General features: G+C 39.6%; 1 protein-coding gene across 9 annotated transcripts in view; it reads left to right on the top strand.

Annotated features, from left to right (window-relative positions):
- LOC128743414 (SH2 domain-containing protein 3C) overlaps positions 1 to 21,890 on the top strand; it is a 100,041-nt gene that overhangs the window by 8,193 nt on the left and 69,958 nt on the right. For 6 of the 9 annotated variants that reach the window (XM_053839984.1, XM_053839983.1, XM_053839988.1 and 3 more), the window contains exon 3: positions 16,485 to 16,613. In XM_053839984.1, the coding sequence (XP_053695959.1) occupies positions 16,485 to 16,613 (129 nt within the window). Of the gene's footprint in view, positions 1 to 16,213; positions 16,614 to 21,890 lie in introns of those variants that run through there. The other 3 variants (XM_053839980.1, XM_053839978.1, XM_053839979.1) reach the window with 2 other exon arrangements.

Genomic DNA, 21,890 nt, shown 5'->3' with positions numbered 1-21,890 from the left:
GTGAAGGTGAATATAAAACGCATTCAGCGTATATATTTTTGCCACTGGTTATTTCCGTTATTCAGGCAAGAGCCGGGGTGACTCTTGCTGTATCAAGAATTCCTCTCCATTGTACTCGGTGCCGGGGCAATTCGTTGCGCGTCTCGACGCCTTCAACCTGGTCGAGCCATCTAGCGCGTTGGACCCCTCTATTCCGGGTGCCGGTGGGGTTCTTGAAGAGAACGGATTTCATTGCACAGTCGTCCGGCATCCTTGCGACGTGGCAGGCCCACCGTAGTCTCCCAACTTTTGCCAGGTATACGATGGGAATCTCTCCAAGCAGTGCCAGTAACTCCACAACTCTCCGCTTTCCGTTTGAACGCCGCCAAAAAATAGTCCGCAACACCTTTCGTTCAAATACCGCACACGTGCACGTATGTTCTCCGTAAGCAAAGTTACAGTCTCAAGTCCGTAGAGGACTACCGGTCTGATTAGCGTTTTGTACATAGTTAGCTTTGTGCGGCGGCGCATGCTCCCAGATCGAAGCATTCCGGCTTGAATGCGTCGTTGGATCTCCTGACTGGTATTATTGCCGGCGGTGACCAGAGATCCCAAATATACAAACTCATCAACCACTTCCAGTTCATCACCATCAAAAGTCACTGTCCGTGGGAGGCCGATGTTGCTTTCTCTGGAGCCTCTTCTTACCATATATTTGGTTTTCGATGTATTGATTTGTAACCCTATCCTCCTAGCCTCCGTTTTTAGTCTGGCGTAGATTGCCTCCGCTGTCCCAAGGTTTCTAGTAATGATGTCGAGGTCGTCTGCGAAGGCTAGGAGTTGGCTACTCTTGTTGAAGATAGTTCCTCTCGTTTCGATGCCCGCTAGCCGGATCACACTTTCAATAGTGATATGGAATAACATACATGACAGCCCATCCCCTTGCCGCAACCCTCTGCGCGATTCGAAAGGACTCGAGAGTGTCCCCGAAATGGTCACGTAGCACATCACTCGCTCCAGAGTAGCTTTAATCAGCCGCGTCAGTTGATCCAGAAAACCTTTCCCGTGCATTATCTGCAATAGCTGTTCACGTTCAACTGTATCGTATGCTGCTCTGAAATCCACGAAAATATGATGCGTGGGCACGTTGTACTCTTGACATTTCTGGAGGATTTGTCGTAGAGCAAAAATTTGATCTATAGCGATACTGCCCTATGAATTCTCTTGCTATTGAGGATTCACGACGCAACAAAATCTGGGAGAGCACCTTGCAGGCAGCGTTGATCAACATGATGCTGCGGTAATTACAGTAATCTAGCCGGTCGCCCTTTTTGTAGATGGGACAGACTACACCTTCCATCCACTCCTCCGGTAGTTTCTCCTGCTTCCAAATCCTTGAAATTGTCCAATAAAGTGCCGTCTTTTCCTGTGGCTCTATTATATTCAGCTGACGAATTTTTCGATGGATCTCTTCGAGATAGGGAGCCAGCACGCTGTTGTCCTTTGTAGGCCCTCCTAGGTTTACTTCCGTTGCATCTCCTTCTGCTATATCACTGTTGAGGTGCTCATCGAAGTACTGCTTCCACCTGTCAACCACTTCGCCCTCGTTTGTGATAAGATCCCCTCCCTCGTACCTATACATGCCAGGTTTAGGTGTATAGTCCTCACGAGTTTGGTTCAGCTTCTCGTAAAATTTGCGCGTGCCGTTAGCCCGGAATAGTTTTTCCAGCTCCTCCGAGCTCTGTCCTCCTTCTGGCGCTTTTTCCTCCTTAGGATCGTGGTCAACTTATTCCGTGCTCGTCGATACTTGGCCAAATTATCTTTCGTGGATATGCTTAGATAGTTTTTCCAAGATCTTTTTTTTCGTATCGCATAGTTTTCGGTAACTGGCGGGATGTTTAATTGCCGAATGTGTTTGTCGCGAGGTATAAACCGTCAGTATTTTTGAGCGCACATGTACTGCTACTAGATAATGGTCCGAGTACGTTGGAGATGTTCGAAAAAAAACCGGCCCTCGATGAGAATATGATCGATTTAGTTCGAGGTTCGTTGGTCAGGTGATCCTTTGGTGGCTTTGTGGATATCTTTGTGGGGAAAGAAAGTGCTTTTGAGCACCAAGCATCGGAAAGCTGCAAAGTTAAAGCATCGCTGGTCGTTATCGTTCGTAGGTACCAAGTTTCCATTCCATGTCCTAATTTCGTCGCCTGTGTCCATGCCGAATGTTCCGAATAGAATTTTCTTGACTCTTGTTAGTTTTTGGGTTTAGATAGGTAGCCGTACGTAAGGCCTACGCTACCGAATCTCGTGATGAGGCTGCCATCTTAAAGTGTCGAGACACACTGGTAGTATTCTTTTATCAGTCAGCTCATGGACATGACTGCTGAGCTGCTGACGATGTTTATCTTTCTCAAATTTTTACCCTTCAATTCTATTTTTTCATGAATTGCAGTGCTGACTGATTGCTCGTCTAATCTGTTAGCCAATTATCTTGCTCTAGACTGATATCGTAGGTCTCAAAATTTAGTTTTTTAAACCGCCTGATTTTTAGAATCAACCAAAACCTGGTTGAAGAAAATTAATTGAAATTTCGGGGCAATGTTTACGGTTATTGTAGTTTCCTTTGCCGTTGTCGGCAGTCCAAATGAATGAATATTTCACTTTTGATTTCATTCACTATTGTCGATACTGAATGAATGTAGGGAGCAGGAACATGAACGCTAGTAGTTCGCTCGAATCGTTGATTTCAGGTTGGCAATCCTGAGTTCACTGTATTAGAAACAGCAAAGAATGAGCAGTATATTGCATCAATTCAGGAGTAGTGCATAAATTGAATATGAGATTTCTAAGCACTGCTTGAAAACATTCACTTCTTTATATGTACACCTAGTACATCTCGTCATTCGCTCGATTCTACAGTTTCCCGTCAAGAATTGATAGCAGAATCTTACATCAAAGGCTTACTTACTTACTTGGCTGCAGAATGCCACCAGGAAATCGGCGTTCTGTATAGATTGCAGGACATTATTAGCTGGCTACAAATTCGTCAAGTATTTCAAGATTATCTCCATCTCTCACCATCGCAGCACCAACATCCTCAAAACCTAGGGGCATGTAAGACTTTTAAGTGACGATTCCGTTTTTCAGCACGTTTGCTCTTCGAATGACGCCTTTCAATGTTATGTTGAACAGTAAATTCGAGAGTATATCACTTTGCTTCAAACCACCTAACGTCGTAAATGAGTCCGATAGTTCACCCCTCTCGTTATCCTGACGCTTAATGTGGATAACCACCATAAAGGGTGGCACCAATCAACAGTAATCAGTGCCTTTAGGAACCCATGATCAATCGGAATCCGCCATAATGCAATTCACTTTACTGAATCGTACGCTGCCTTAAAGTCTATCAACAGAAGGCGAGTCTACAAGTTGATTTCTCGAAATTGCCTAATATCTGTCGCATCTGCCGTTTTGGAACGTCCCTTTCAAAAACCATATTGGTATTCATCAATATAGGATTTTTGCAGAGATGTAGGAATCAATTTTGTATGTCGAGTTGAGTCGATGGAGACCTTGCTCGCCTGATGACTCTATGCATTACGGTATACGCACCAGACTTTCAAACGTTTTGCAGGAATGCCGTCCTTTTCAACTGTTTCACCGCTCAGCTCATCTACTCAGCTCTCTTGCTGCTTTCTTCACTTCGTCCAATGTTGGTTGTTCCTATCAACGACTCCGTATTCTTCATCGTGTAACAGCACATCGGAATGTTATTTCCAACGTCTGACCATCTCCAATCACTCAGTTATTTGGTTCTCCTTCCTGTCGATGCACATAACAGTAGTTGCCACAGTCCGGTTCCTAATTCTGTTGTTTGTTTTATAGAAGCTTCTCATAATAATGGATTGAGGAATTGGCTGTTCAGTCTTTAAATCAAGTAGATAATTTGTTTTGTTTTACGCTAACGTTTCGATCTCAGGTTTAGATTTTCTTCAGGGCTTCTAAAACAAATCTTTTTTAGTTAATTGTGACGTATCTTGTAGTTTGTGCGTGACTTACGTAAAATTTTAACCGTCATTGTCTAGTAACTTTTAGCTTATAGTGCTGTCTGTCTTTGGGTTTGGATGTATAATGGACAACACTATAGGCAAAAGTTATTAGACAAAGCCTGGATCTGGGAAAATCGAAAACCAGAAGCCACAGCGACGACAAAAACACTGACGAAGGTTGGTTGCGTGATGATGGACGGAGAAATCTACGTCGAGGCAGACTTTAAACCGCTGCCTGGGCAGATGTTTTATACAGCAAACGGAAACGGGATAGTTAGCAGACATTTTCAAGCATTTTAAACTGTCTAAGCCTGCCAGTAAATATTTGGTTTGGCGGGCCTGTGATGTGACCTGGTTTGGCCTGTGACTTGAAAAACGAAATTTTCGTTTCAAATGGGACCGTCAACCAGGAACCTTTCCTGAAGCAACACAATTGTTTCGTGCTATTTTGGCCAGAGTTGGCATTTAGCATTTGCCAGTAAGTAACAAATGCCATGGAGTAGTATGTCGGCCGAGTAAGGCAGACTGGCGTTCTGTGGCGAACAAAGTGGGTGAGGCTATTGTATAGAATTTGATGGCAGGAGTTAAACGAAAGGCCAGGCAATTCTGATACGGTGAATTATTACTCGGTGACCGGACGGGTCTCCCGCTACTACCCCAAGTCCCTGGTCGAACCACTGGGGACTTCCGGGGTGGACACTCACGGTCTCTTTTTACGGCTAGCTCGACCTAGAGGGAAACTCTCCTTCTCGAGGTCGGCTCCTTGACACGATCAGGGACACAAGTCGGCTTATGGAAAAGATCTCACTCTACGGTTGATTAATTTATTGACTAAACTAACTTACAAAATCTCTTTGTGTGTGTGGAAGTGCCGGCCGGCTGCGGAATCTGCCGATGGGAATGATGAACGGTGGTGAATCTCTCCTCCTGCTAGGAGCGCTGCTTCTCTCGATTCCCCTACGTGGCGATGTTTAACGGTGAAGCGGGGGTAGATGATGCTTTCGGGGAAGCGGGTATGATGCTTTCGGGGAAGGCAATGTGTGCTGCACGGATGAATATGCCGTTGATGATCTACCGTGTGCTGCTCTATTCTGGGACTGCGTCGACCAGAAAGGGTACTGCTGCTAATCGGATTCGATCATACCACATGGAGTTGATGCACTTTGCGAGAACTGCGGCTTATTCCGGCCACAATCTATGACCACAACCTGCTGGGTCTGTTGTAGGGAATAATAGCTGGTTTTAGAGCTGGCAGGTTATTCTGAGACTCGGTCACAGTGATAAATTGGTTTCTGAGTTACCTGATTTCGAATAACTACTCAGAGCCTGCTGAGGCTAATTAATTTATGTTAAATAGTACACGTTCTTTTTCTTATTGTCACTTAATCGACTTTTCATACCTTCGTGATCACTTGTTCAAGTATAAATGACCGAGCCTATCTCAACTTAACCAGCATAACCCCTTATCTTAAGCCAATTTCCCTTTTTCCTTCTTGCATGGTCCTTATTCCTATTTCCATTATCCCCATTTTCCGGCAGATTTTATGAGTGTTTTGTGTTGTGTAAACCCTAATTGTGAGTGTTAATTATAAAGGTGTTTAAATTGACCGTTAGCCGCCCATCGTATTACTAAACTATTTGCCTTATCTTCAATCCTGTATCCTATATACTTTAGTATTTATTTATTTAATTTACAATATTTTAATCCTACATCGTGGCAAAAATAGCATACCCTAAAATTATAGCAAAATCAATAGTTGTAGCAATAGTATTTCATAGCATGGATCTCAATTGCATTCATCATGATCTCCAGTATATTAGTTCTTCTCATCTCCGGCTCTGAACGCTCTCACAGGGTTTTATGGGGCAAAGTATTCGAACGGTAACACTACCCCACACTCCCCCTAAAATAAATTAACAATTCTTGTTAATTTATTTTTTTAATCTTACTCAGTATTACCAAGATAACCCAGGGTTGAGATATACCTTTATATGTATTATCTCGCCTTTCTCAAAAGCAAGCTTTTCCGCGTTGATTAAGCAAATAATTCACATCTTTCTTCTTTAATGAAAGAATATTCATCGACGCTCTCACTTTCTCGCGAATTGCTTCATGGATCTCATCTTCCCCTATAATCTTCGCACATTATTTAGTAGAAGAGATGGGATCATTCCTCTCGCTTTATATGCCGAATTCTTAGAAACAAAGCTCTAACGCAATTGGGTGCTATTCGTTGGTAAGTCAGGACGTATTTTTATCTATTTCAATATGCTTAATTTTTTTATAGTCGATTCGAGCTCCCTAAAGTTGGATCGCTTGTGGAAAACTAATTCAATTAGCTAAAAAGATATCTATGGGTGCTTTGCTAAATAGTGACGCAGGATCAACCGGTTGTAAAAGCCTGCTACGCATAATTCCGCACTTATCATTAGTCAGTTATGTTCCCATTTATCGGTGATTTGCTGGAATATGCTATCCCTATCTAACCTTGGTGGCTATGGAGAATGAAATTAGTGGTGAAGTGTTCTAGTGGAAATAGTCCTAACAAACTCTACGACGCTTGCTGCTTTGTTGAATTCAATTTTGACCTTGTCGACTTGAACCAAGTCTCGGATCGCTCTCTCTCTCTTTTTATATCAAACCAAAAAAATAACTACTCATTTATCGGTTCTAATCCTAGTAAAATTAAGTGAATAAAAACCTTTTGTTAGGGCGGGATTCGTAATTTACTCTGGAATACCGAGTTTTAAATCCGCCGCAGAGAATACTCCTATATTTTTGCCAGATTCATCGGCCAACTCATATGAGTTAGTGCCCCGTTTAGCAATAATCGTACACGGTACATACACTGAACCTAGTTTTGCATTGAACGCATCTGCAGCAGAGGATTGTGCGAAGCTTCTTCTATATACTTTTTGTCCAATATGGTAGATTGGAGCGGCTTTGCGAAATCTAAGATTATAATTCTTTGCACTTCTTTCATGGGCTTTTTCAAGATTTTTAATTACCACATCTTGAATGCATTTATCTATTTTTAATTTGGTTTCTAATCTTTCTTTTTCAGACGGTTCGTGAGTGGTCACATCTAATCGGTGATCCTCGCCACTTGTCAGAATCTCATGACCAAACAGTATTCGATACGGCGAAAAACCTGTCGAGGAATGCACCGTATTATTAATTACACATTCAATCTCGGAAATCTTTGTATCCCAGCCTCGCTGGTCAGCTTTCACATATGTCCTCACGCAGGCATTTATGCTGCGGTTTAAGCGCTCCACTGGGTTAGCTTGGGAGTGGTGTCTTGCATTGGCCCAGTGTGCAACTTTATATTGGTCGAGAAACGCCTTGAATTCCTTACTAAGGAAAGTACTCGCGTTGTCGCTAATCAAAATTTCTGGCACTGAATATCGCCTGAACCATTGTTGTTCTAGGATTCGAATAACTAAACCGGTGGCAATTTTCTTCACAGGCACCAACATCGTCCACTTTGAAAATACATCCAGTAGGACAAATAGGTGTGTGTTCCCCGCTCGGCTTCGCGGAAGTGATTGTATAAAATCAATGGCCAGAATTTGAAATGGTTTCGAAGATAGCCGCTGTTTACCCATCTCAGGATGTTGAGAATGACTAGCGGGCTTACACTCTTTGCATGTAGTGCATCGCTCTACGAATTTCTTCACACTTGTGGCCATCTTTGGCCAGAAGTATCTTATGCGAAGTTTAGTTAATAATTTATCGTATCCAATGTGAAAAGCGTTATTATGTTCTGCTCTTATTATTTCCTCTCGGGTTTCCTCGGGGACGCAAAGCTTCCACTGAAAAGTGTAATCTAGCGTTTCAGCTTTCGACGAGACAAATTTGTATAACTTATTATTTTCTATTTTGTAGTCGATATACTCTTCGGGCTTATCATGAACATCTTTATAAAGCTTCGAGTACCAGGACTCAGACTTATGATTGACATCGACTGCTTCGACCGCTCTAGACAAAGCATCTGGGATGACATTGTCGCGACCTCGCCGATGACGAATCTCTAGGTCGTACCCTTGTAGCTGGATGCTCCATCTACTTAATCTGGAGGACGTTCGCCACTTGCCCCGCATGATATGCGTTAAAGCGGAAGCATCTGTGACGACCACAAAATGGGATCCTTCAATATAGGCTCTGAATTTCTCTATTGCTGATAGCACAGCCAAACCCTCTTTTTCTGATGCGGCGTACGATTGTTGAGCTGGAGAAAGTTTCTGGGAGTAATAAGCAATTACTTTCTCCCCATCGGTGTGTTCTTGAGTGAGGATGGCTGCAATTGCCGTGTCACTCGCATCACACTGTATAGTGAATGGTAAGTTAAACTGTGGTGTTGAGAGTACTGGAGCAGTTATAAGACTCTCTTTTAATTTTATAAATGAAATTTCTGCCGCTTCATTCCAGGTTATAGTTTTGGGTTTTCCACGCAACAGATTAGTTAGCGGAACAGTATACTCGCTAAAATTTGAAATAAAGCGCCTATAATAGTTCGCCATCCCAAGAAAACGGCGCAGGGAGCGAACTGATGTTGGCCGTTCGTAACTTACGATCGCTTCGATTCTTTCCGGGTTTGGGCGTAACCCATCCCTCGCAAGAATGTAGCCTAAATATGGCAATTCTTGAACACAAAATTGTGATTTGATTATGTTTATTGATAAATTTGCTTTATTGAGTCGCATTGCGACTTCCTGAAGCGACTGAATGTGGGCTTCGAATGTATCGTTCACCACGACGATATCGTCGAGATAAACAAATACACTCGGTTCCAGTTCACCGTACCCCAGGACTTCATCCATCAGTCGAGCTAAAGTTGCAGGACTGTTGATGAGTCCGAAGGGCAATCTTGTAAACTGGAACAACCCTCTTCCCAGCACTGAAAATGCCGTATACTTTCGAGAATTGGGATCAAGAGGTATTTGCAAGAAAGCTTTTGACAAGTCAATCGTTGACAAATACTTACTTGGTCCCAATCGACTAAGTATACGGTCTTGATGTGGGAGGGGGTAAGCATCCCTCCTAGTCCTTTCATTAAGACGCCTTGCGTCTAAGCAAAGCCTTACTTCACCATTTGGTTTTAATACTGGCACTGTACTCAGTGACCAGTCACTTTTGCTTCGTTCAATCACATTTTGTTGCAGCATATTATCAATTTCCTTGTTTATTTTACTTTGCATTTCTGGCGATGTAGGATAAGGGTTGATTCTTACCGGAGGAGAATTTTTAAATTCCTCTTTAAAATCTATCTTGTGAGATATTAACATAGTAATATCGAGCACTCCCCCTTCCTCCGAAACTTTAAACAATCCCTTCACCTTTTCTAGTGTTTCTCTCTGCTGACTATTTAGTTCATTTTCCCTTCCCCTGTTTTCTATGCTTTCCGCTTCATTTGTGCCACTTATTTCGCAAATTTCACGATCTAGGACTGTTGGTCGGAGCTTGAAAGCTTTCCAAAAGTCCTCATACCCGAGTATTAGTCGGTGCTTTAGCTTAGGTGCTATCAGAGTGGGAATTATATGAGTTTCGTCGTTAAAAGTCATAGGTAAGTGTACGTAGCCTATCACTGGTATTGGTGATCCCGAAGCTGTTCGGGCTGCGATATCAGTTTTGTAAATTTTTAATTTAAGTTCACTAATCAGTCTCGTTGATCCGACACCAAGTACGGTTCGCTGAGCCCCGCTGTCTAGCAAACCGACAATTTGTTTACCCAATACTTCTATTTTTGCAAACGGTCGAGCATCTCCATTTACTTGAAGTAAAAGTTCATCGACCTTACTCTCACTAGTATATTCTGACTCTGCTAGCGGCTCTAAGCCAAAGTTTAATAAAGTTGAAGTGTGATCTGCAGAATTAGGAGGATTGGGAATATTGATTTCAGCTTCCTCCTCTAAGCTGAATTTTCTTCGTTTTTTGAGCAAAGTGGACAATTTCGAGTGTACGTATCTGGAAAACCGCAAAGTCGGCAAAATTTACGTTTTTCCTGATTACACTCATTATAGTGATGACCTTGCTTGTGGCAATTATAACAAACTCCTAACGGCGGTCGTTTGTATTGCTCGCTAAGTGATTTTAGTGTATCTTTGGATGAACCTTCCATCGGTTCCCACCGCGATTCCGATTTTTCTTGCAATTTACCAGTTTCTCGATTTTGCTCTGAAGTGCTGTTCATATTTTTACGCGTTTTGTCTCTGTGGCTGAAATTTTTCGTGCCTTTTCCTGAATTGTTAATGCTGTTGGACTTGATGTCAGTCGTCAGCTCATTAACTTGATTGAATCGATTTCGATGTGGATTATCGTACGGTTTCTGGAAATAGTTCCAGTAATTTTCATCAACTCTTCTTCCGTTACGACGCAATTTTGATAATGATTTAATTCTTTTTCCTGTTAAGGCGTTTTTATAATCAGTCCTCATATTTCGCCACACAATGTCAAATTTTCGTCTCTCTGAAATTTGTCGTGTCATAGAATGGAAGCACTTTTGCATGTCGTGGAAATAATCCACAAACCGCTCACCACGACCTTGACTTCTATTAGTGGCTTGAATTTCTAATTGGAAATCAAGATTTGGAGGGAGAAATTCTTTTTTCAGATCTGATTTAAGCTGTGACCAGTTACGGATGCTACGGTTATTCGTTACTTCCATAAACCAGTCCTTCGCTCTTCCTATAAACAAATGTATTGCACTGCGGAAAAGTTCTTTGTCAGATACCTTTTCTGCCTTACACCTCATTTTTATCTCTTTCAAAAATTCTGCTAATTTCCGTCCTCCATCTTTCCCGTCATATTTCAGTTTCCATTCAGAAACCGGAATCCTTTTCATCGAATATTCATACTTCCGTCTATTTCGTTTATTTCGTTTTTTTCTTCTTTCATCTGATGACCACTGAGAGCTTTCAGTTGTGGTTGTAATCGATTCGGAACTTCCCGAACTTTCTGAACTTTCTGTTGAAGATGATTCTAGTGTTTCCGATGAGAAGCTGACTTTATGCTTGCGTTCTCGATTAGCCTGTTTGGACGGTTTTTCAGTTTCATTTTTGCTGGTTCTTTTAGCGATTTGGAGCTTTTTCCATTCATTATTTTCTTCTGAAGCTGTTGAGTGATCTGACGAATCAGTTTCAACGTCCGAAGTTTCGATTGTGTTCGTATTCAAAGAATTAGTTCCAGTCTTTTCTGTTAGTTCATTTGTATTTTTGTTGTCAGGATCAAGACAATGTTGATCTGAGGATTCTGGTTTAATCGTTTTGTTCAAGTCCATTAAGAGCTTTTCCAACCGTTTTTTCTTTTCTACATTTTCTTCCGCTGCTTTAATCTTCTTCTTTTCCTCTGCAATTTCTTTTTCTCTTTGCTCTTTCTGTTGCTGTGTCGTTTGAATTACAAATTTTCGAAAAAATGGGATCAATTCTAATACATTTTCACTATCGCCTTGTTCATATTGCTGTAATTTCTCCAAAATGTAATCAGCTCTCTTTAACGATTCTTTCATTTCCTGCTCTTTCTGTTCCAAGTTTCGTCTACTACTTTCCGAAGATTCTGCATTTTCATCTCCATTAATTTCAACTATTTTCCCACACGCAGTTTCATTCAGATCATCTATTTCACTTCTAATCTCTACTAAGGCTTTGCTGAGATCCTGCTCAAGCTGCTTTGGTACCTCATCTTGTTTATCAGACTGTTTTTCATCTGGAAAATATTTTTGAAACATATAAGTTGCTTGTTTACCGATGTTCATAATTTCTTGCAAATATTTCTGAGCATATGGAACTCTTGCAAACGATAGAATTCTCACTCTGTAATGAATTAAACGGGTGCGGAGTTTTTCTCCTTGGCGTTTAAAACTTTTCGGGTTTTCCAACAATCCCTGGATCATTAAAAGGTTTGATTTAATGATAGTAATTTCTTCTATAGCATCTCTCCATGTCGGTGAGTGCGATACTAATCCCATTCCCCTTTCTTCCTTCATTTTCTCCTTCAATTTTCTCCTCTTAATACTATCATGTTCGTTGAGATCGAATAGTATGTTTCGAATAAGTAATTCGTGTTCAACTTCATCCTTCGAAAGATGAGACACGTCAAGTTTTTTATACATCTCCTGTAAATCCATAATGAAATGGAATTGGCAATAAAGTTTACTCTACTAAACAACGATTGTTTTAATTAATAAGCGAAATCAAGACCCATAAAATATATCACAACCAATACCAATCTTTCCGTCAGATCCCGAATCGCGATATTTGCCTAATCAGCGAATGAGAAGAAAGCTTTCGAAAGTGTTCGCGCACTAGAAAGTTACCGTAATTAATCTGAATACTATTGTCGAAGAAGCTGGTATCGTATTACCCCTTGAATCCTTTGCATACATAAAACCGTTTTGAGCGACTTGCCGGTATCCCTACTATGACTCCTAACCTCACCTCTATTGTTTTACGATGAACATGTGCCTCTGATCGAAAGTGTCTGTTAGTTGGGCGCCAATTATTACTCGGTGACCGGACGGGTCTCCCGCTACTACCCCAAGTCCCTGGTCGAACCACTGGGGACTTCCGGGGTGGACACTCACGGTCTCTTTTTACGGCTAGCTCGACCTAGAGGGAAACTCTCCTTCTCGAGGTCGGCTCCTTGACACGATCAGGGACACAAGTCGGCTTATGGAAAAGATCTCACTCTACGGTTGATTAATTTATTGACTAAACTAACTTACAAAATCTCTTTGTGTGTGTGGAAGTGCCGGCCGGCTGCGGAATCTGCCGATGGGAATGATGAACGGTGGTGAATCTCTCCTCCTGCTAGGAGCGCTGCTTCTCTCGATTCCCCTACGTGGCGATGTTTAACGGTGAAGCGGGGGTAGATGATGCTTTCGGGGAAGCGGGTATGATGCTTTCGGGGAAGGCAATGTGTGCTGCACGGATGAATATGCCGTTGATGATCTACCGTGTGCTGCTCTATTCTGGGACTGCGTCGACCAGAAAGGGTACTGCTGCTAATCGGATTCGATCATACCACATGGAGTTGATGCACTTTGCGAGAACTGCGGCTTATTCCGGCCACAATCTATGACCACAACCTGCTGGGTCTGTTGTAGGGAATAATAGCTGGTTTTAGAGCTGGCAGGTTATTCTGAGACTCGGTCACAGTGATAAATTGGTTTCTGAGTTACCTGATTTCGAATAACTACTCAGAGCCTGCTGAGGCTAATTAATTTATGTTAAATAGTACACGTTCTTTTTCTTATTGTCACTTAATCGACTTTTCATACCTTCGTGATCACTTGTTCAAGTATAAATGACCGAGCCTATCTCAACTTAACCAGCATAACCCCTTATCTTAAGCCAATTTCCCTTTTTCCTTCTTGCATGGTCCTTATTCCTATTTCCATTATCCCCATTTTCCGGCAGATTTTATGAGTGTTTTGTGTTGTGTAAACCCTAATTGTGAGTGTTAATTATAAAGGTGTTTAAATTGACCGTTAGCCGCCCATCGTATTACTAAACTATTTGCCTTATCTTCAATCCTGTATCCTATATACTTTAGTATTTATTTATTTAATTTACAATATTTTAATCCTACATCGTGGCAAAAATAGCATACCCTAAAATTATAGCAAAATCAATAGTTGTAGCAATAGTATTTCATAGCATGGATCTCAATTGCATTCATCATGATCTCCAGTATATTAGTTCTTCTCATCTCCGGCTCTGAACGCTCTCACAGGGTTTTATGGGGCAAAGTATTCGAACGGTAACAGAATCGGAAGCTTAGCTAAATATTTTTCTTATTAAATCTGACTTGACTAACGCCACTTGGTAAAAAACTCATGAAACTTTGCCCACCGAGAGATCTTGGCCTGCGGATTACCCTTACTGAAAACAGTTATTTTCTTTATTGATAGAATCATGAAATATACCGAAATAAAGTTTACGTTCCACAGGCGTTGTACAAAATACAACAGCGGGGATAACTGTGGATTAATGATTATTCTGAAAAGATATAGATAGAATATAAATGTAGCAACCCACATAAATAACCCATCGAGTGTTCGAGTGGTCTTGCCATCTACGAATAAATATTTTTAATGATCTGCAAAAACGTGTCCGTCGTTCAGAAGTGATCCAGATTATCACTACAGTGATACAATTGCAATACAAGTGATTATCACAATTCCAATACAAGTTCGTACAATTACTATATATCTACAATTTTGTGTTCACGAATTGAAAACACGTTGTCCCGAAGAAAATCAGTGTTAATTTATACACTCGACTGGAAATTGTTCGGTGACCACAGCGTGAACCCCAATATATACGGACACACCAAAGGACGACCAGTGCCAGAATGCAATTATGTTCGCTCTAATGGAAAATCAAAGTTGATAAGTCATTAATTTAAATCACCGTCTGATTAACCGAGCCGCAATTGCATTTTCGATGGTAAAATCAAGCGCCGACGTGATGCACCCAATAACTGCTCTCAATTTGAATACAACTTCTCGATGATCATTAAATAAAAAAGTTTCTGATTTCCTACACGATAATTGAACGAGTTTGTTTTGATAACCGACTAGTGAGTGCGGGCATGTGGCTGTAAATTTCCCACTTTTATCGATACACATACCTACTACTGGAAATGAATTAATAATAATCGTAAAATAAATTGCTTATTTATACAATACATGTGCTGCTGCCTGACAGTGTTCATGCATACTCTTCATTCGGATGCAGTTGTGCAGGATGTGCAGCAGGCAGCACGATGACCTGGCCTGTGCCACGAATCATCGTACGAATTCAACAACGCATATATTGGCTACTCACCGAGAGGTTGCAATTTGCGGACAAATAGTTTAACTATTGCACTTGATGCTCTGATTATAAAGGTAGGTTACGGTTTCAGGACGGTAGCTGAAAACTTAGACTCGATAGCTTGAAGGTTAATTACAGAACTGGAATGCGTAGCATACATTTTCAAAACTAAGTTATATTGAGGAAAGCAATTAGGCTTAAATGATCGCATTGAAAGAAGCGATTCAAATATTTTTCATCAGATAAAATAAATCAAAAACTCTTTTGATAGATAATATTGCACTGGAAACTAGCAGCCTTGATTGCACTGATAAGTAACGATAAAGTAATGGTGTCACATAAACCGACTACCGAGAACGGGAACGTGAAATCATTCCCCTCTTGCTTGCTCAAATAAAATTAAGTCTTTATCAGTAGGGAATTTCTGTTCAATTCAGTCGATATTAATCTGGTTTTGTAGATGAATCATGTCAAGTTCAAAGAAACCCTGAAAAGTGTTGTGCAATATTTATTGTATATTATGTAAATTATGGATTTGAAATCATCTTTAGAGAGTTATGTTATTTTGTTATTTATTGATATTTTGCTAGACATTTCAAATCGCTCCCACCAAAGCATGCTTTAGAAATAAGTTCTACCCAACCAACAGAATGTTTAGAAAATTTACATGCAAAATCCCTAATCTTTCATTTTCTCATCTGTTAGACAGATGTATAAAAATTGCCTATATGTCAGACTGCACAGACTCTGAATATGTTTAGCGTTATCACCCCCGCTGTCGAGCTTATCGATATTTAAATTATGCGTACTGCTATCATTTGTGTACTAATAATCTAGCCACCGTCAGTCGCCGAGCGATGAGTAGGTTTAAGTGTCACATTTTAGGTACTTTATGGATATTACCAATCCACCCTAAAGGAAAGCTCGGTTACCCCCCAAAGTAAAATAACATTCCAATCACGTTTGCAATTAATTTGTTGCTCAAATATGTTCCAACGAATGTATCCACAAAGTCGTCACATCACGCAAAACAGCAACCGTAACGGAAATCTTATCTACTATCTACGTTATTAAAACGATAACCAAACAACAACGCAGCCATAAGCTTGCGATGAAAAGCGAGAACAAGCCAGAAATGTACGCGAAGCTCAGCTCTACATCGAGCAACATACGTACCTATTTATCAGTGCAGCCTGATCAGCTCTTCTCGCAAAAGGCACAACGCATTTCCCGTTGACCACTTTACACGTTCGTCAGGGAGTCTGCACTTTGCGGCAGATTGACGGACGTGCATAACGGAGGAGGGGCTTATTAGCTCGAGTGTTTGCTCGAGTTTTATTGCTGCAGACCGCTCTCCACTGTCTTAAACTGCTCGGCTTAAGAAGCTGTCCAATCTTTCAGTCCCAAACGGGTCACAGAGAATTACGGATCGCAAGAGTAAGATCGTGCTGTGTAGAGTTTGTGGGTAGATTATCCGGGAAATTTACTGTATTGACGATGATGCGAAAGTAAAAACTCAGTTCATTAAGTGCGAAACAAAAATAAACGAACCTACAGGATATGACAGTGACCAGCATACCAGAATGTCCCAATCGTCAGTGTTTCAAAGTTCACAGAATTTGCTTTCTCCCCCTTCCGAAGGTATATCCTGGAGCCACAAGTTTGGATCATTGAACAGGAGAAAAAAGAATGCACCGTTGATTATTACTTCCTGTCCGCATTTGGCCGTTTCCGAGTGGCTGACGAGGTTGGATCTGATTGAGTATAGTGGTAAGTTTACTATTAATTGTTTCGTTATATCTTTATGTATCTTTATGTATCTTTATGTATCTTTATGTATTGATATTACTTAACATAAATAATAAATTACCTTTCTTGGGGAAGAATAAATATACGAAGTGAGAAATGAAAAATTAAATGGACTGAAATATTCTGATTAGACATTAGATTTGCCAGATTAGGAGTTGTGGGTTCCAGTCTCAACTGCGCGTTTGCTAATAGTAATATTCAATATTTCTGATGATGTATTCAGCCAAAACTCAGTACTCAGTAAGCCGAAATGTGGTTTTTTCATATTCACCGAAAAAAAATTTCAAGTTGCACACATAAATTACCGGTGACTAAAAAAAATCCAATTAAAAAGATAAATTATACCTGCCTGTTATAGAATCGGTCAAATAAAGAAAGAGTGGTAATAAATTACTATTCGTTGAAATGGTTTATCATGAACAGTTTTATAAACTTTGCGTACTTTTTGCACTAATAAAGGCTGTCCCAAAAAGTATGGATGCTCTCAGTTCTCAGTAAAAAATTAAACAAAAATGTTACAATTAGATTGTGTTAGGTATATTGTCGAAATAAGATTAGTACAACAATTCAGTGTTCTCAATTTCTGCGTACTATTGATTCTATGCACGCCAGTGTGCCCAGATATAAACAAAAAGTGGGGCATCCCATCGTTTTGGCCTTGACAAACAAAGAAACGTAGGGTGGCGAATCTATTATTATTTACAGAGGTGGGCACCGCTAATCAGCTAACCGCTAACCTTTTAGCCAGCGAGTAGTGCGTTCGCTAGGTTTAAAATCTGTTAGCGCTTTCATTAGCTTCCGATAAGTTAAAGTGCCACTAAATAAACTACTAGCCGCTAATTTTTGAAAATAATAACAAAAATAAGTGTGCGGTTTCTTACAAATTGATAAAATTGCTCGCTGCTGTTCGCGACGCGAGCAAATATAGTTCATTCATGGCTAGGTGAACTATTTCCAAAAATTATTTTCAAAAATTAGTGGCTGGTAGTTTATTTAGTAGTACTTATGTTTATCGGAAGGTAATAGAAGCGCTAGCACATTTAAAACCTAGCGAACGTGTTACTCGCTAGCTAAAATGTTAGCGGTTAGCTGATTTGCGGTGCCCACTTCTGATTATTTATCACAAAAATGTCATCTGATTAAGGTAAAAACTCCGGACTTTCGAATGAAATTGGATTTAAAGTTGCAGGGTTTTTTTCTAATTCCCGTCGTAATAAGTAAAGCCATTCTAATTTTCATCATTTGTTGGATGGATTTAATGAATACTCCAAAAGTTCTTGTGCTGATTTGACTAAAACACAGTTACCTCCCGATCCGTGAACTTTGAAATCACTGAAAAGCAACTAATAAAGCATATTATTGAAATTATGCAACTGCCTTTATTTCTAAAATTCGTCGTACCGCTTTAAAATCCGTCCATCAAAATTTTTCCTCGTCCGAACTAAAAATCACAACAATGTGTACGGAGCTAACGCGAATGTGTTTGTGTAGGACGGCATGACAAATGTTATTCTACAAAATTTCTGCAGGTCAAGCAAATTTTCTTGGCTGTAGGATAACGACAATACCTTGCGTGAGTTATTTTCATTTATGAATGACGGAAATTAAAACGATTAGTTGACACTGTCTTCGTCGTCGCACGAAAAAAAACGTAGGAAATTTGGCTGGTAGGACTTCTTTAATGATAAAAAGCATTTAAATAGATCTCAGCTCACTTTGATTGATCGCATGTGATAGACAACAAACTAAAATATTAGGGAATAACTAGTTTTGCATTGTGTGTCATAAAAATGCTGATATTTTTACCAATTTGTGTTGGATAGGACGGGAATAGGCAACAACGACGATGAAGCAACATACCCTATCAAAACTGAAATTGTACTAGAAATTAGACTTGGAATTGGCTTATCAATTAGAGTTAAAATTGAACTTGAAACTTATTTAATGTTCTATGTCAAGTCCAATTTGATTTCGAACTTGATATTGGACTAGTTAATTTAGGCTTGAAGCTTTACTTAATTGCAATTGCAATTGAGCTGGAAGTCTTACACGAAATCGGATTTAAACCAGAATTTGAACCTGAAATTAAATAAAAAAGAAAACTTAAGACGCTTCAAAACTTCAGTCAGAATTTCAAGTTTTTGTTTGAAATTGGACTTGAAATTTTATTTGAAATTGGAGTTGAATTAGACTTGGAATTGGATTTGAAATTAAAGTAGAAATTTGACTTGAAATTGGAATTTAATAAGCTAGAGATTGAACTGAAAAGTGAAATCGAATTGGGCTGAAGGTTAGACTTGGAATTACATTCAAATAAAATTCAATTTGTACTTGAAATCGGAGTTTAAATTTGACTTAAAAGAAAGCCTTGGGCTTAAACGTCTTTCTTAGATTTGACCCCTTATTTTTATCGACTGACTTCGCTGCCGACTGTGAGAGTACAGTACAATTACGGGGCTACTGCAACAATCCTACTGACTTTATCTAGCAGCACCACTTAGCCGAGATTCGAACATACGATGACTGGCTCATTAGACAAGCATCGTATCTCGAAGCTAACTGGGCGGTCCTAAAATTGAACCTAAAATTGGAATTAAATTAGACTTGAAATTGTACTTAAAGTCGGATATGCGATTGAACTTGAAATTGAGTTTGACATTGGACATTGAACTAATCTTTAATTTGGACTATTTTGGACTTGAAGTTTTACTTCAAATCGAATATGGTCACGAAATTAGAATTAAACATAAAATTTTAGTTGAAATGAGGATTGACATTTTTCGTGATACGTCTCTCAAATGTTTTACCTCTTTCCTATTCTTTTTTCTCTTTTGTTGGTTTACTTTGGGTGAAAACCTACACCCTTATTTTTCTTTACATTTTTTTTCCTGTCCCGTGTTTCTCGTAATGCGCATTCCTTCGTAATCTGTTCAAATTTTTCTTAAATCCTATTTTTTCATGCTTCAAAATCGTATTTTGTTTTTTCTTTCTCGTTTTCCGTCTTTTCTATTCTATTTTTTCCTGTTTTTTCGTTTCCAGATTTCGATGTTTTCTAACCCTTTTTGTATCCTTTACTTCTCGTTTTTCATCTTCGTCTGTACCGTTTTTCCTCTTTCCCGTTGCGTTTATTCTGTTTTTGCGTCCCTGTTACTGTATTTCTTCTCCGGTTTTCCTCTTTTATCTCCCGTTTTACATCTTTTTTTTTTCTTTCATTCAGCCTTTTTCTTTAGTCCGTTTTTCGGTTTTTTTTGCTCATGCATGGCACATCTCGTTTGACCTATTTTTCCTCGTTTCCTCTATGGGTTTTCTATTTTCTCGCTTGCTATTCTTCTTTTCCCTTTTGGTTTTCTTTTCCTCTCGTTGCTTATTTTTTCCCTCTTATCCTCTCTCATTTTTTCATTTTTCTTCTTTTCCTATTCTGTTTTTGCTCTTCTTCTTGGTCCTGATTATTCTTTTACATTTTTCGTCCTTTTTCTTCCATTTTTCCTCGTTTTCAGGCCCGTTTGTTGTTATTTTCTGTCTTGTTTAGACCTATTTTTGGCCTTGTTTGGTACCGGTTTTGGACTCTTTTCGCTTTTCAATCCCGTTTTTTGTTTTTTTTTTGTTGGAAGGTTTGACCACTGCGACCATTATTTTGATCTATTGTGGTATACTTCTTCTTTAGTCTAGATATTAGTTGCCGACAAAACACGTCATTGTCAATTCGTACCTCTCTTCCCAGTCCGGCATTTCACTTCTTATGAAGTTTATTACCTGATTGGGATTTGCAGACCAGACTTCGAAAGGCTCCATTGTTTTCCATTTTTTTTTTCATTTTTTTTTCATGCCAGTGTTTATTCATTTTCTCCTTTGCGTTTTTTTCTCTTTTTCTATTCTATTGTCCAGTTTTCGTCACGTTTTTCTTCGTGCTCTTTTACTTTTTTCTCCTTTTGTCTCCTTTTGTCTCATTTTTTCTTTTTTGCTTCTTTTTTTGGAGAGCAGCAGGAGTCGGATTACCTCTGAATCCATCGGTCATCCATCTTTGAATATTCTAAATATAAGAAACTTTTTGTTCTAGGTCGTTTGGTTCATGAGATATGAACTGGGATGTGATAACTGAGTTTTTTTTAGCCATAACTCAGGAACAACAAAACGTGTTCTCATTCAAGTTTCAAACCATCAACACTTGATGATTTTATTATAGTTTCAAGCGAATCTTGGTAGTCATTATGAATAGATATCTTATATATAAAAATGGATTTCTGTTGGGATGTTCCTTATATAATCAAAAACTACTGAACCAATCGGCGTGAAAATTTGCATGTAGAGGTTTTTGGGACCAGGAATGGTTTTAGTGATGATTAGAGACCCCTCCCCACTTTAAGAGGGGGGGCTCCTGTCCAAATGAAAAACAAATTTCCTCATAACTCGAGAACTAATCAAGCAAATGGAACCAAATTTGACGTGTGGAGGTTTTTGGAGGCAAAAATATTTTCTATGGTGAATTAGGCCCCTATGGTGAAAACCCCTCCCCACTATAAGAGGGGGGGCTTTTACACAAATGAAATACAAATTTCCTTATAATTCGAGAACTAATCAAGCAAATGAAACCATATTTGGCATGTGGTGTTTTTGGAGGCAACCATTTTTTCTATGATAAATTAGGACCCCTTACCTTTTTAGGAGGGAAATGCAACGAAATACAAATTTCCTCATAACTCTAGAACTAATCAAGCAAATGGAACAAAATTTAGTATGTGGGTGTTTTTGTAGAAAAGAATATTTTCTATGGTGAATTAGGACCCCTATCCACTTTAGGAGGGGGGGGGGCTCCTATACAAATGATAATACGAATTTCCTCATTACTCGAGAATTAATCAATCAAATGGAACCAAATTTGACACGTAAGTGGTTTTGGAGGCAAGATTTTTTTCTATGGTGAATTGAGACCCCTCTCCTCTTTAGAAAGCGAGCTATGACCCATCTCCCCTTTAAGGGGGTGGGCTTCCATACAAATTAAATGCAAATTTCCTCTTATTTCGAGAACTAATCAAGCAAATGGAACCAAATTTGGCATGTGGGAGTTTTAGATGGCAGAAATTTTTTCAATGGTGAATTACGACCCCTCCCCCGTTTAAGAGGGGGGCTCCCGTACAAATCAAATACAAATTTTTTTATAACTTGAGTACTAATCAAGCAAATGGGACCAAATTTGGCATGTGAGGCTTTTAGGTGGCAGAAATTTTTTCTATGATGAAT

The sequence above is a fragment of the Sabethes cyaneus genome, chromosome 3 (genome assembly GCF_943734655.1).
Source record: "Sabethes cyaneus chromosome 3, idSabCyanKW18_F2, whole genome shotgun sequence".
In the NCBI taxonomy this organism is placed as follows: domain Eukaryota; kingdom Metazoa; phylum Arthropoda; class Insecta; order Diptera; family Culicidae; genus Sabethes; species Sabethes cyaneus.
The sequence above is the reverse complement of the archived record's forward strand: the minus strand, read 5'-3'. Positions and strand labels throughout refer to the sequence as shown.